Genomic DNA, 13059 nt, shown 5'->3' on the forward strand with positions numbered 1-13059 from the left:
TCATGAACTGCCATAAGATATCCCAATTAATAATTACGTTTATTTAACTACTGTTAATATTCAAATACTATTTAATATAATTCCTATGATTAGAATCACTATGATTAGAAATATCTAACTATATTAGCACAATATAATATTTAGATATTCAATTAATTTGATTCGTGTAAGTTAGTTGCCACTACAGCAGTGGCAGGTGGTAGCATCATCACGGTAGACGGTCGTGCCCTATATAAGCCAGAGCGCTAAGTTGGAGGAGGCATTACTTCTTGTGAATTTTAAGGGATAACGCTGCCCTAATTTTGATTATTATTCGAAACTGTAAAATGCAGATATTTCAGTTTTATTAAGTGCGTTTAAATTACCAACCCCTTCAGCATAATGTTTGCAGATAATTTCAAATACCACAGTTGCCTAGTTCCATTGCCTGCTTGTATCCTACTAGAGTAAGTCCAGCAAACACCTTTCACAGTACGGCCACGTTGCCTGGCAGGCCTGACGGAGTGGGCAGCATAACCGTGCAAGAGAAGGAGAAGTTCGCAGAAATTAAAGAACGATTGAAGGCCCTGCTACAGCATCAGATAACTAACTTCAGATATGCTTTCCCATTTGGAAGACCAGAAGGAGGTTTGAAGGTATAATGTTCTACCTATTATGATATAGTGAATAGAGGTGGTCGTTAAATCAATAAACATTTTTTTTATTCGTTAACGAATTAACTGTTTGTCTTCAACGGAAAAACCTGTTGTAAATAATAAGCTATTAAATTCAATTAACGTCGTCGCCCGTAACTTGCAATAAATGAAGCATAATTTTGACCCTTTTGCACCTGTCCCTTTCTCTGTTGCACTTCCGCCAACAACGCCAACGCCAATATGTGTAGTTTGAAACAATATAATCACGTAACAAACAATATCGGCCGTATACTTGATCTCGTACTTTCAAATGACTCTGTATCTGTATTCCAGTGTGCTACTCCGCTTGTACCTGAGGACTCGCCTCACAAAGCTATATGTGTAGTGCCTTCCCTGGATTTTAAGCCCTTATCACCTCAAAAAACCGAATTTTACTGTTTCAAGCGTGCCAACTACGACAAAATTCGTAAAATATTGTCAGAGGTCGACTGGGAGGAAATTGTCTGTTCAGGCGACATTAATGAAGCACTTGACTCTTTTTACAAAATAATATATAAATTGCGAGATGAGTTTGTCCCTAAATGTAAGTCGCGCAATGTTAAATATCCCCCGTGGTATACTTCATCTCTAATCAGAATGATTAAAGAAAAATTCAAATTCTTTAGAAAGTTCAAAGTCTATGGAGACAAATCAGACGAAGCCTCTTTCAGAGTTCTCAGAGAACGTGTTGATGCAACTGAAAGGGAATGTTATGATAATTATATGAACAACATTGAGCAATCCATATGTACTAATCCCAAAAAAATGTTTTCATACGTCCTAGATAGGCGTAAGCGTGGTACCATTCCATCCATAATGACATTTGAAGACAAAAGTTGTACTAAAGGAGATGATATTAGTGAGCTGTTCTCAGACTATTTTTATACTACTTTTTTATCCAGCTCGTCGCCTAGCTCTCAAATGCCTCCACCATCATCAAATCCGGCCTTTGAATTGGGGAACCTAGAAGTCAGTTGCAAACAAGTATATGAACTCCTTAAGTCATTAGATCTGAAAAAATCTTCAGGACCTGACCATTTACCAGCTGAATTTATCGTGGCATGTGCCTTCGAGCTGTCATTACCAATATCATTATTGTTTAAGCGATCCTTCAACGAAGGTTTGGTTCCCCTCAAATGGAAAACTGCTTATGTCTCTCCAATACATAAAAAAGGTTCAAGGGAAAATGTAGAAAATTACAGGCCAATATCCAAACTTAGCTTATTTGCAAAAGTTCTTGAGAGACTTGTGTTCACGCAAGTTTACAAAACATTTAGTTCGGCTTTTGATCAATGTCAACATGGATTTTTAAAAGCACGCTCTACCGTCACAAACTTAGCAGTGCTAAATGACTACATATCTGAACAAATGGTACAGGGTAATCAAGTTGATGTTATATACATGGACTATACGAAAGCATTCGACCGAATTGACCATTGTATTCTTCTCAAAAAGCTTACAGCACTTGGTATCCGTGACGATTTATACAATTGGTTTAAATCTTATCTCTCTGATAGAAAACAGGCTGTTGTTCTCAATGGCTACTGCTCTTCTTGGAAAAATATACCCTCTGGGGTCCCTCAAGGATCATTACTAGGACCTCTGCTTTTTATAATTTTCATAAATGACATCGGACGATTCATTAAAAATTCGAATTACCTTTTGTTTGCAGATGATATGAAAATTTTTGGTATAGCAAATAATAAGACAGATGCATTACGCATTCAAGAAGATTTGTATAGACTGGATGACTATTGTACCGTGTACAAATTAGACCTAAATGTATCCAAATGTTTCAACATGCATTACACTACTAAGCCTACCCCTTTCCCTCATACGTATATTTTAAAACAGGAACCTCTATCTGTGGTAAACGAAACAAATGATCTAGGTGTTGTCCATGATAGCAAAATAACTTTCGTACCACATATTGATCAGGCTATCATTAAAGCGTCTAAAGCACTAGGTTTCATAATACGTACAGCCAAACCTTTCAAAAGTATGAAAACATTAAAAATTCTCTACTGTTCTTTCGTTCGCAGCCATCTTGAATATGGTTCACAAATTTGGAACCCAATGTATGCTGAACACATTAATCGAATTGAAAGGGTTCAGCGGAAGTTTACACGATATCTAGGCTTTAAGTTTAAAATACCTAATGTAAGCTATGAAGAACGCTGCAAGCGCTTCCACCTTCTACCACTTAAAGCTCGTAGAGATATTTCTGATATAATCACCTTAATCAAAATACTAAGAAGTATGATTGACTGTTCTATATTACTGACCAAAGTCTGTCTGGCAGCCCCTAGTAGAATGTTAAGACAACAGCATATCTTTGCTGTACCATTCTGTCGCACAAATTATAGAAGGAACACATTTATTTTAAGAGCTATGCAGTCATTCAATCATTTTTGTGACACGGATAATATTGATCTCTTTAACTCCAGTATTAATTCAATTAGAGCCCATTTGGTAAAACAATTTAGCAGTGATTAACATTAGGAATGAAATTACTCTTTTTTGATCATGCTCTCAACTGGCGATAGGAGTGCGAGAAGAATTTATTTAATAATTTTATGAAGTTTTATTTAATAATTTTTAATTATACTTGTGTTGTTTGTTTGTAATTAATATGTTACATTTAATAATATTATACTTGTTCCTATGTACATGTGGAAGCCTATTATTAGCTCGAACGAATTATGTTTGTTAATTATTTTAATGTATGTAAAACCAGCTGTTGGCTTTCTTAAAAATATTAAATAAAATAAAAATAAATAAATTGATGATTCTCGAAAAGCCTCAAATTGATGAAGCCTCGCAAAAACATCTTTTATTGCTTGCAGATTTAAAAGGGAAGATCATTTCATTAGAAAATGTTAACATTAATCTGCTGACATAAACTTACAATATTTTTGTTGTACTTAATTCAAAACGACTGACGAAGTTGCGAGTGAAACGTTGACTTGATATTTATATTGAAGAAATAGCTACTAGGTATAAATTAAATTTAGCAATGGTAATAATAACATATGAACATATTCAATTATTAATTAATGCATTAACTGATTATTGAAACCCCGTTGACGATTCAACAGTTTTATCAAACTGTTGACCATTGACAAAATACTGTTGAATTAATTTAAAAACCTTGATACTGATCTAGAGACATTAAAATTAAATATTTTCGTTCAATTGAATTCTTGGTAAATTTACTATCGATGATAAAATATATGTTGCGCGTTTTAAAAATCAGTGCATCTGTATAAATTTTCAATTTCAGGCAACACTATCATTGCTGGAGCGGGTCCTGATGAAAGATGTCGTGACACCGGTCCCGACTGAAGACGTGCGCGTTTTGATCAAGAGCTGCCTAGAAAACGCTGCTCTGTTAAACTACACTCAACTTAGTCAAAAGGCTAATATTGAAGGTACTTGCTTATTTGTGACTTTGATAGATGGTAAGTTATATAGTGTGTTATATAGTGTGTTATATAGTGGATAAGTTACTTTTGATGAAAGCTTGAATAGCATCTACTCTGGTAATTATTAATTAAATGTTATTTTCATCAGAATAGTGTATTTGCGGCAGACGAAATGTCTCTTGAATTTTAATGTAAGGTTAGAAAAAATCTGAAAACAGAAATATAGTCGCTGTTCATTAAATTATTTTTTCAAATAATTCAACAACTGTTCCAACTTCCGTAATCAGCCGTTCAGTTGACATCCTCGTTTGTGTACGAAACGGCACCTCTAATATCATAGCAATCATATTAACAACCAGTTAGCTGAATTAATTAACATGTAAAAAAAGCACAAACTAAACTAACCACCCTAACCAAACATTATAAATTCACCAATATTAACCATCTAGCTTAACTTTGCATCAAATGATTGGTCTACGTTTTTTTCCTAACGTACCCAGGTTTTTTGCAATTTTATTAATGCCACTATTTAACGCAAGAGCTGTCCATTCAATGGACTAGCTGATCGACGTAGATGGTCTTAAACGGCTTATAGAATGGGTATATTGCTATTACTGAGTATAGTTTTTTAACTTTGGGTAATGATGTGATGTCTGATATTTCGAGATAAACACAGTATTTTTACTTTCATTCTAACAGAAGATCTAAGAGGTGATACGATGGTAACTCCAGCTAAAAAGTTAGAAGACTTGATACGACTGGCTGAGCTATGCGTAGATCTTTTACAACAAAACGAAGAGCACTATGCTGAGGTACGTAAAATTGACATTTCTAATAATTAACTTTTTAAACTGATTTGAAATTTTGAAAATATTAAGACTAACGTAACTCGCATTAATTTTAATAATTTAGCACATAACTATCCTATCGCTATCTAGTGAAGATATAGCTGAAAATATTACTGAATCTGAAAATCTGTTTACGGTAAAGTTAAATTTAATTTCGTCCAATATACTACTCTAAGCCTTTTGTTTATAAATATTATTGTATTGCTAATACTTTCAGCTTTGTTTTTTTGAAATTCCTCTTTTGATGCGCTAAACAAATTATTTCAATGACATTATAAGTATTGAATGAGAGTAGGCTGTAGAATTCTAAATTAGAACCTAGAATAATATTTTCAGCTAAACAGTACACGCGATTTTTCAATAGATTTTTTTAAATAAAATATAGATGTTTCGCAGTGTACATGTACTCAAAATGATTATTTTTTACTGTGACTGCCTCTCATTAAAGTCCTGTGAATCCAATTCGAAACAGCTTTTTAAGTATATTGCTGGCTCGTTCTAGATTATTTGCTTATTAAATTAGTCCTGGTTCTCATTATCATCATCTGTATCTGTGGTCACGTAAAAAGTATTCATGATTCCAATAGAGAGTCAATCGATGTATTTATTTAAATAACTGTTGCTTTGTCGTGAAAGTGAATTTGTATTTTAGTTGACATACGCAGTGTGAAATTGGCCATTTACGCTTACATTTTTATTATTATAACTAAATTCGTGCAAATTATCAGTATTGTAGGAACTACAAACTCACTTGCGACACAATGAATTAAAAGTATCTCTTATATATTGTTTCTTCGCAGGTTTATAACGCAAAATCGGACACAGCCGGTCAACAAAATGTAACTACTTGTTAATTTACTCGGCTGATCACATATCGATTGTACACGATTTTGATCATTTCTCACTTTGGTTTGAATAATTTATAATTTAGCGACAAACAATGACGTATGGTTTGTTTTCAATTCAAATTTATGGTTGATTGAAGCTTTTGAACATAGTTTAGACGAGGCATGTAAAATAGATGCCAATAGTAACTTAGAAGAGTTGGTAGAGCATATAAATAAAGACTTTCATTAAAAAGAAGGAATGATTACTATCTTTATTGATGTTCGCTTGGAAATAAACAATGAATTCATTAAAAATGCTATTTTAGATGTTATTTAATTGAGGTACATAACGTACAATAAAAAACCTATACCAAAGCAATTTACGTGTGACATTTTGCATGTGGATTAACGTTTAAGGAATGCTCTATCATATAATTGCTATCCCTTCATTGCTCGATGTGTGTTTGTTGTTTAAAATGTTATTATACAATATGATAACAGAATATTAAACAACTTAAAAGATACATATTTCAGTCTGAGTAGCTGATTTTATAGATAAACTGGACTGATCAGAAAGGGCAGGTTAATTATTTAACACACAAATACTGCTGTCATTATTATTCAAATATCAAAATAATTAAGGATAATACGATTGTTTTGCAGTAAACGTGCAGTTGTAGTGCAGTTTTATAAGTGGAATAACTATTTACTTACCGCAGAGTTACTGCAAAATTGTATTGCAGAAACGCAGCATTACTTAACTGCAAGACACAGAAGCTAGCTTCTGTTATATGTCAAAACTTGGGCTTTTAAACCGGTGTCGCGTTACAGTGCAGTTAAAGTTTTTTGAATAGCCCTACTGCCATACTTAAACGATACTATTTTACATATTATGTTCTTGTAGGTATAAATACCTTATTGTTTTTTGCGTTAGTTTATTTAGAAAGTCCCATTTAATATACAGAAAAAATGTGTCAAGCTTTTCAGATGAGAAAATTTACGGTCTTACTTTTAGATACAGAGATATTTTTCAATGTATGATTAGAATAGTGAAGTTAAAGAAGATACCTACCTACATCTTACAACTGACTGACGTTACAAAGAAGGAAATGCCAATATTGGATTTTGACTTTGTTAAGAGATAGGATGAAAGTCGATTGATGGCAGAATTTTAAAGAACGAATGTGCACGTATTATACAGTTGATGAATACGTGTTTGTTAAAAACTTGTGGGAAATAACTACCCCGCGTAAAGTTTCTGTATTATTAGCCGTATATTTTATGTTAAAATATGCAACACTGATGCTACAGCATTCCATAATTATGCATGTCGCACATGATGTAAGCTATCACAGAATTTCCATTTATAATTAATCATCATCATCATATTAAGTTCACATGGAGTGATTTAAGTTGAATAACTTTTGAATGCCATGAGATTTGACCCGTTTGAACTTAAGTATAAGCCTTGAACAAAAACGAACTGACAAAAATTACTTCGATAAAAGTTTGAAACCTCATATATATCACCATATTGTATCGCTACAACTCACTTGTTGAATTCTGACTATCGTTCAGTACCTACAGATAGCGCACGAGTTGAATGCAGAGTTCAGAAATGCGATAGTGATGTGACATGATTATGATCATCATCATGAGCCTGTCGATAAATTTAAACAATGCCTTAAATTTACCACTTTACACTATTAAGTAACTAATATCTGGACGACCGAGCCTTGCTCGAATTTTTAAGAATGTATAAAACTTGAACAAAAAAAACTAATAGGACATATGGATTCGAACCGGGGTTTTCTGCTTTCCGGATCACCCAATATCAGAGCTATTATTGTTTATAGTGCCGAAATTTAGCTTTGTATTCTAATGTTATTGTAGCTGTTTCTCATTAAAACACGGATAAAACTACATTTTTTAAAATTGAAACCTAGCTAGATCGATTTCTCGCCCCCGAAACTACCTGTATACTAAATTTCATTAAAGTCATTGGAGCCGTTTCCGAGTTTCAGATTATATATATACAAGAATTACTCGTTTAAAGGTATAACATTAATTAAATCGAAAATTTAAGTTCTGCCTTTCTTTAACACGCATGTCTAAGACATTTTTCACCATTTCATTTGCTTGGAATATAAACTCGTTTTTTGGAATGGAGCCGGAGAGGTGTCATTATTAAAATTAAAAAAAATAGCACGGGATCGTAACTTCAGTATTATCGCGATAACGCAATAAGCGTACGATAACCGTCAACGACGGCACGGCACTACACTGCAGCCCCGCGAGGTGAGGCGTCTGGACAGCGGGAGGAGATGCTCTCATTGTTTATCTCAGGCCCCGACTGCATTCAACTCGCGCGCAATCCGTACATTTGAAATTAACTATTTGAGACAACTTGTTAATTTCAAATGTACGTGTAAATGCAAATGTAGTGTAGTATTTCATATTGATCATATTATTGTGATATTCGGACTCAGTTTTAACGAAGAAATGACCTTCGAGTAGCCAATACAAAGAAGAAAGTAGGTAATTTAAAATCTCTCGAAAATCAAAGAATACAATTATTTCTTGTCATATATTTTAAATATTAATTCAACACTACTGGAATTTGCCAATATCTGCTTCTTTTTTAATCGAACCATCTGATTTTGAACATGTTTATTCCATTATTTATTAACATGGCTTTACTCACGTTTTATCGGTGTGGGTACCGACTAGTTTCGGACCATTCGGAGGTCCTTCATCAAGGTGAGTGTAGTAGGTTCGCGATAACGTCTCTTACTGCGCACTTGTGCTTCAAATTCTCTGCGAGTGCGGAAAAAGCTACATTGGGTCGGAAACGGGACTCAACATATAAATCAGACTCAACGAGCACATCCGCAGTGTACGCATTGCCCTTGCCAGTGGCAGACCATGCCCTAAACTCCGGCACCTCACCTACTCCACCTAATCTACTAAATTAGGTTCAACTCAACCTATTATATTAGGTTCGATAGGGTGACAACTGACAGTATTAGCCCGCGATAAAAACTTTGTGTCTCGCAAGCTTCTGGAAGCCATAGAAATCGACCGTTGACCTAATTTTAATAGATACAAGTGTTGGGCCCTGGCACCTACTTGGAAACCCGTGTTGTTAAACGCATCTCGCAACAAGACCCATAGTGCCGATGATCACGACCCATAGTGGACATTGTGAGTACATTTTGTGCACCCGTGAACACAAATAGTTACATCGTTTCAGTGATATCGTGCTCGTCATCACCACCAGCGCATAACGCGCCCCCCGCCCTGTCCAGCCGCACACTACGAGCACAAGTCCGTAGTAACAGACGGGACGTTATCGCTACCTCCGAATGGTCCGAAACTAGTCGGTACCCACACCGGTAAAACGTGAGCAAAGCGGTGTTAATAAATAACCAAACAATCTTTCACTAAACTTTTAATAATTTAAGTGTTCATTCCAATTTGTTTTGAAGTTTTGTCGAGCAACAATAGTTGTTCAACCAAATCGCTTTGTGTCAACTCGTTGATAGTTGAAACCTCATCCGCTCGGGCTGAGATCTTGAGTAGCATTATATGCGCAGAAGTGAAAAATATTGCATCAGTGATGGGCTGGGGCATTTATGTGTGACCGACTGTACATACCTGTCCACTTATATTAAGGATTGGTCTTCGCTGCGCTCCAAATCGATACTGCACTACCTAAGAACAATAGATTTTCTATGACGGCAACTATTAGATGTTTGTGTGCATGGCATCTTTCAAATTTTGTAACATATGCTTCGAATTATTTTACCAAATTAATAAAATACTTACTGATCTAATGTGCTCCCAGTGTCTTTCTTATTTCGTGTAGTATTATTTTTACAATGTCTTACCATACAACCCGGCATTTATTTTCAATTATTAGCAAAGTTTAACAAAACATGAGGCGCGTCAACGTCACACACTGTTGGAGCCTTTCTCGAGTACGCCCACTTCACCTGCGGTATCTAGTTGGAGCGCAGCGGAGACCAATCCTTAATCTAAGCCAGTCCATTACATTTGCTCACTGCTCTGTGCTAGGGCTTATGCTAATATAATTATCTTAAAACTGCACTTTATTAGTTTATCGTGTGGCTTAAGATACTTTCACCAAAATCGTGTACTTTGAAGTTGCAGTCAGTAGTAACATATCTTAAATACAAAGTTATAGTACAAATACATATAGATATAGAAATATAGACCCCCTATTATAAAAAAAAATACTGCCAGCAATTTCAGAAAAGATAACACACATACATGTTTATTTTTTTAATGTAAATATGTAGAAAAAAAAACAATTCTCATGTAGTACTAGTTACCACGAAATGATATTTGTAAATCATTTTTTAATTGCAATCTTACTTGAAAATTTGTTATTAATTAAAATATCAAATTGCGAATGGATAAGTGTGAATTTTATCGATCTGTTTGTCCTGATTTCTTAGTTTTTTTTAACTATCTTAGTTTTTTTAATCTGTTTTTATATGTTATCCGATTTACATTTATTTAAACTCGTTTTCGTATTTCTCTTTATGCAAGTTAAGATTTGATACAGTTGTTTGAACCAACAATTAAGAAATACGATAAGGATATTGTAAACTTCAATCTGAAATCATGGCATTCATGTCATTTTATACTACACCTCGTAAAGTACTCGTATTCATGTAAGTAAGTATTCGTATTCATGTGACCACCGGGCTAAAGAACGCGTGGTTTAACGTTACAATTTACTTCCCGGTTACATTATCTCTGAATGCTGAATCTCTACAGAATATAATATAATAGTACACGTACATAAGTCTCACTCCGCAAAAGAGATTATAGAAATAGGGAAATAGGGACAGATTGCACAGCGCTATTAATCTACATTTTTATTCATCTAGAAGTTGCCTCTCTTTCTATCGCGTGACTCTTATCTCTTCTGACGACATTAGAGTTGTCTTCTTTACCTAAAACTGTACCTACCTATGAACTTGAACATATTTCATTCACACTAACATCGTAAAACTATCAATATATTAGTCTATGGTAACGATAAACGATAAGGAATTCGAACATTTGTTAGAGTAGGATAGTTGCAATATATTCGGAGTATTGTCTTATCGTTCCGAATGTATCGTTGACGATTTTTCGAGTAGACCTCCAGGCCTGACCCGACGTCGATGACGTCACATCGTCGCTTTGTTACGGTGTGCAAGACAAACATCACTAGAATATTTTATGATTATAATTTATCAATAATTAAACAACTATTTGTTTTATTTGTATTATTGATTGATGAAAAGGTGTTTTGATGCTGATTATTATAATAATATCTGTATATATATATAATAATCTGGGTTGTGTAAAATAAAGGTTTATTTTTCTGGTAGTAGGAAGATACTATTAAAGCGACACTGCACAACAGAAACTATATACTACTATTAACAACAAAAGTCAAACTGTAACAATGAAAACTTCAAAAACGACAGTGATAGCATGAAAATATAAAAAAAGGTACAAACCGTACTGACGCAACTGGACGGGCGCGAGAGGGTGAAGGGAATCGGGAGGGGGAGGGGGAGGGGGCTTTACGTTCAAACGAGATCCAGAGATAATGTGGCCGATTAGTAGAAATAACTTATGTGGGAGACCTTATATAAAAACGCGATTATTTTATAAAATTGATACTTGCAATTAATTTGCTAAAATTATATTTTGTTATTATTGGCCTAGTAGGTGTAGTATAAAACAATATGTATCAAACGGGAGAATATGCGATTCAATTACTCGGGTGTATTGAGACACAATACAAATAATAGAGCAGTAGCGTAACTCAGCAGTCTTCTTGAAATTTATACCTACGTATGGTCGTAGTGCTAGGGTTGGCAGTTGGTACATACAAAAATATTGAAGAGGCGAACGGCGCGATGGTTCTTATTTAGCTCGAACAGTGACGCCTAGAGGTGGTCGTTAAATCAATAAACTGTTTTTCACGAATTAACTGCTTTACTTTAACGAAAAAACCTGTTGAACATAATAAGCTTAAATATTCAATAAACGTCTTCGCCCGTAACTCGCAATAAATGAAGCAATTGAATGCCTCACTAAAACAGCTTAATTCAAAACAGTTGACGAAGTTGACTTGATATTATATTGACGAAATAGGTACTACGTATAAATTAAATTTAGCAATGTTGTTAATATAATACGAAGTATAAACCTAATAAAAACCTAAATTATAAATAAATGCATTAACCGATTTTTCAAAACCCGTTGCCAAAATTGACAAAAAACAGTTTCAATTATTTTAAAAACCTTCAATGACACACCTCTAGTGACGACTGGCGAATAGTTACGTTTTCTCAACAGTGCTTATCGGCCATGTTGTTCAGTCCGCAAATTTTTTGGATCCCTTCTGTTACATAGAACACATAGGTACCTCGATGACTGATTTAAAGACGACGATATACTCCCAAACATGTCCTATACGAACACTTAAAAATATTAACAGTGTGTTTTACAATATTACGCATCATTAAACAGAACCATCTACATTTTTTATGAAGTACTAATCTAATTACAAATAAGGTCAAATGTTTAAGCATTAACACATGTTAATCGTGTGTATGTGTGCGTGAGTCGCTTCGGGCGCTCTAGTATGAAGTTAAAGTACTGTTCTATTACTGTATTCTGATTGAGGCCCTCGAATTCATGTTATGTAAATTGTACCCTTGTAGGAATCGCACATTTTCTCCCCTTGGTTATTAATGTACTGTTTGTTACACACTCATCACTTATTTCATTTCATTTTGTCGTTCAAACACTTTCACACAATTCTTGGAATTATGAATTTGTTTTTTGTAAACAGGCATTTGCGTGGTTTTCTGAACTTCTTACGGAGCACGCAGAGATCTTTTGGGCACTGTTTGCAGTAGACATGGATAGAGTATTGGCTGAGCAGCCTCCAGATACATGGGATTCGTTCCCATTGTTCCAAATACTTAATGACTATTTGCGCTCCGACGGTAAGATGAAAGGCAAGATCGTGTTAAGATTGTTAAGTAGAGTTTGATGTAGAGTTGATTTCCATCAAATTTTCCTATGTAAAAACGAAATTCATATGAAAATTTTAAAGCCTATAGTAACACAACTGATTGTTGGTCTACGAGAACTTATACCAAAAGTACTCGTAGATGTAAAATATAAAGGAAAATTTATGGAAATTGTAGTTGCAGAGCCGCAGATGCGTGACGTTTCAAAATTCAAA

General features: G+C 34.4%; 1 protein-coding gene across 1 annotated transcript in view; it reads left to right on the forward strand.

Annotated features, from left to right (window-relative positions):
* LOC126979997 (calcium-dependent secretion activator) overlaps window positions 1-13059 on the forward strand; it is a 53530-nt gene that overhangs the window by 19076 nt on the left and 21395 nt on the right. The window contains exons 11-15 of the mRNA XM_050829607.1: window positions 473-635; window positions 3958-4105; window positions 4799-4911; window positions 5748-5786; window positions 12661-12829. Of these exons, the coding sequence (XP_050685564.1) occupies window positions 473-635; window positions 3958-4105; window positions 4799-4911; window positions 5748-5786; window positions 12661-12829 (632 nt within the window). The remainder of the gene's footprint in view (window positions 1-472; window positions 636-3957; window positions 4106-4798; window positions 4912-5747; window positions 5787-12660; window positions 12830-13059) is intronic.

Source organism: Leptidea sinapis, chromosome 4 (assembly GCF_905404315.1).
Source record: "Leptidea sinapis chromosome 4, ilLepSina1.1, whole genome shotgun sequence".
NCBI lineage: Eukaryota > Metazoa > Arthropoda > Insecta > Lepidoptera > Pieridae > Leptidea > Leptidea sinapis.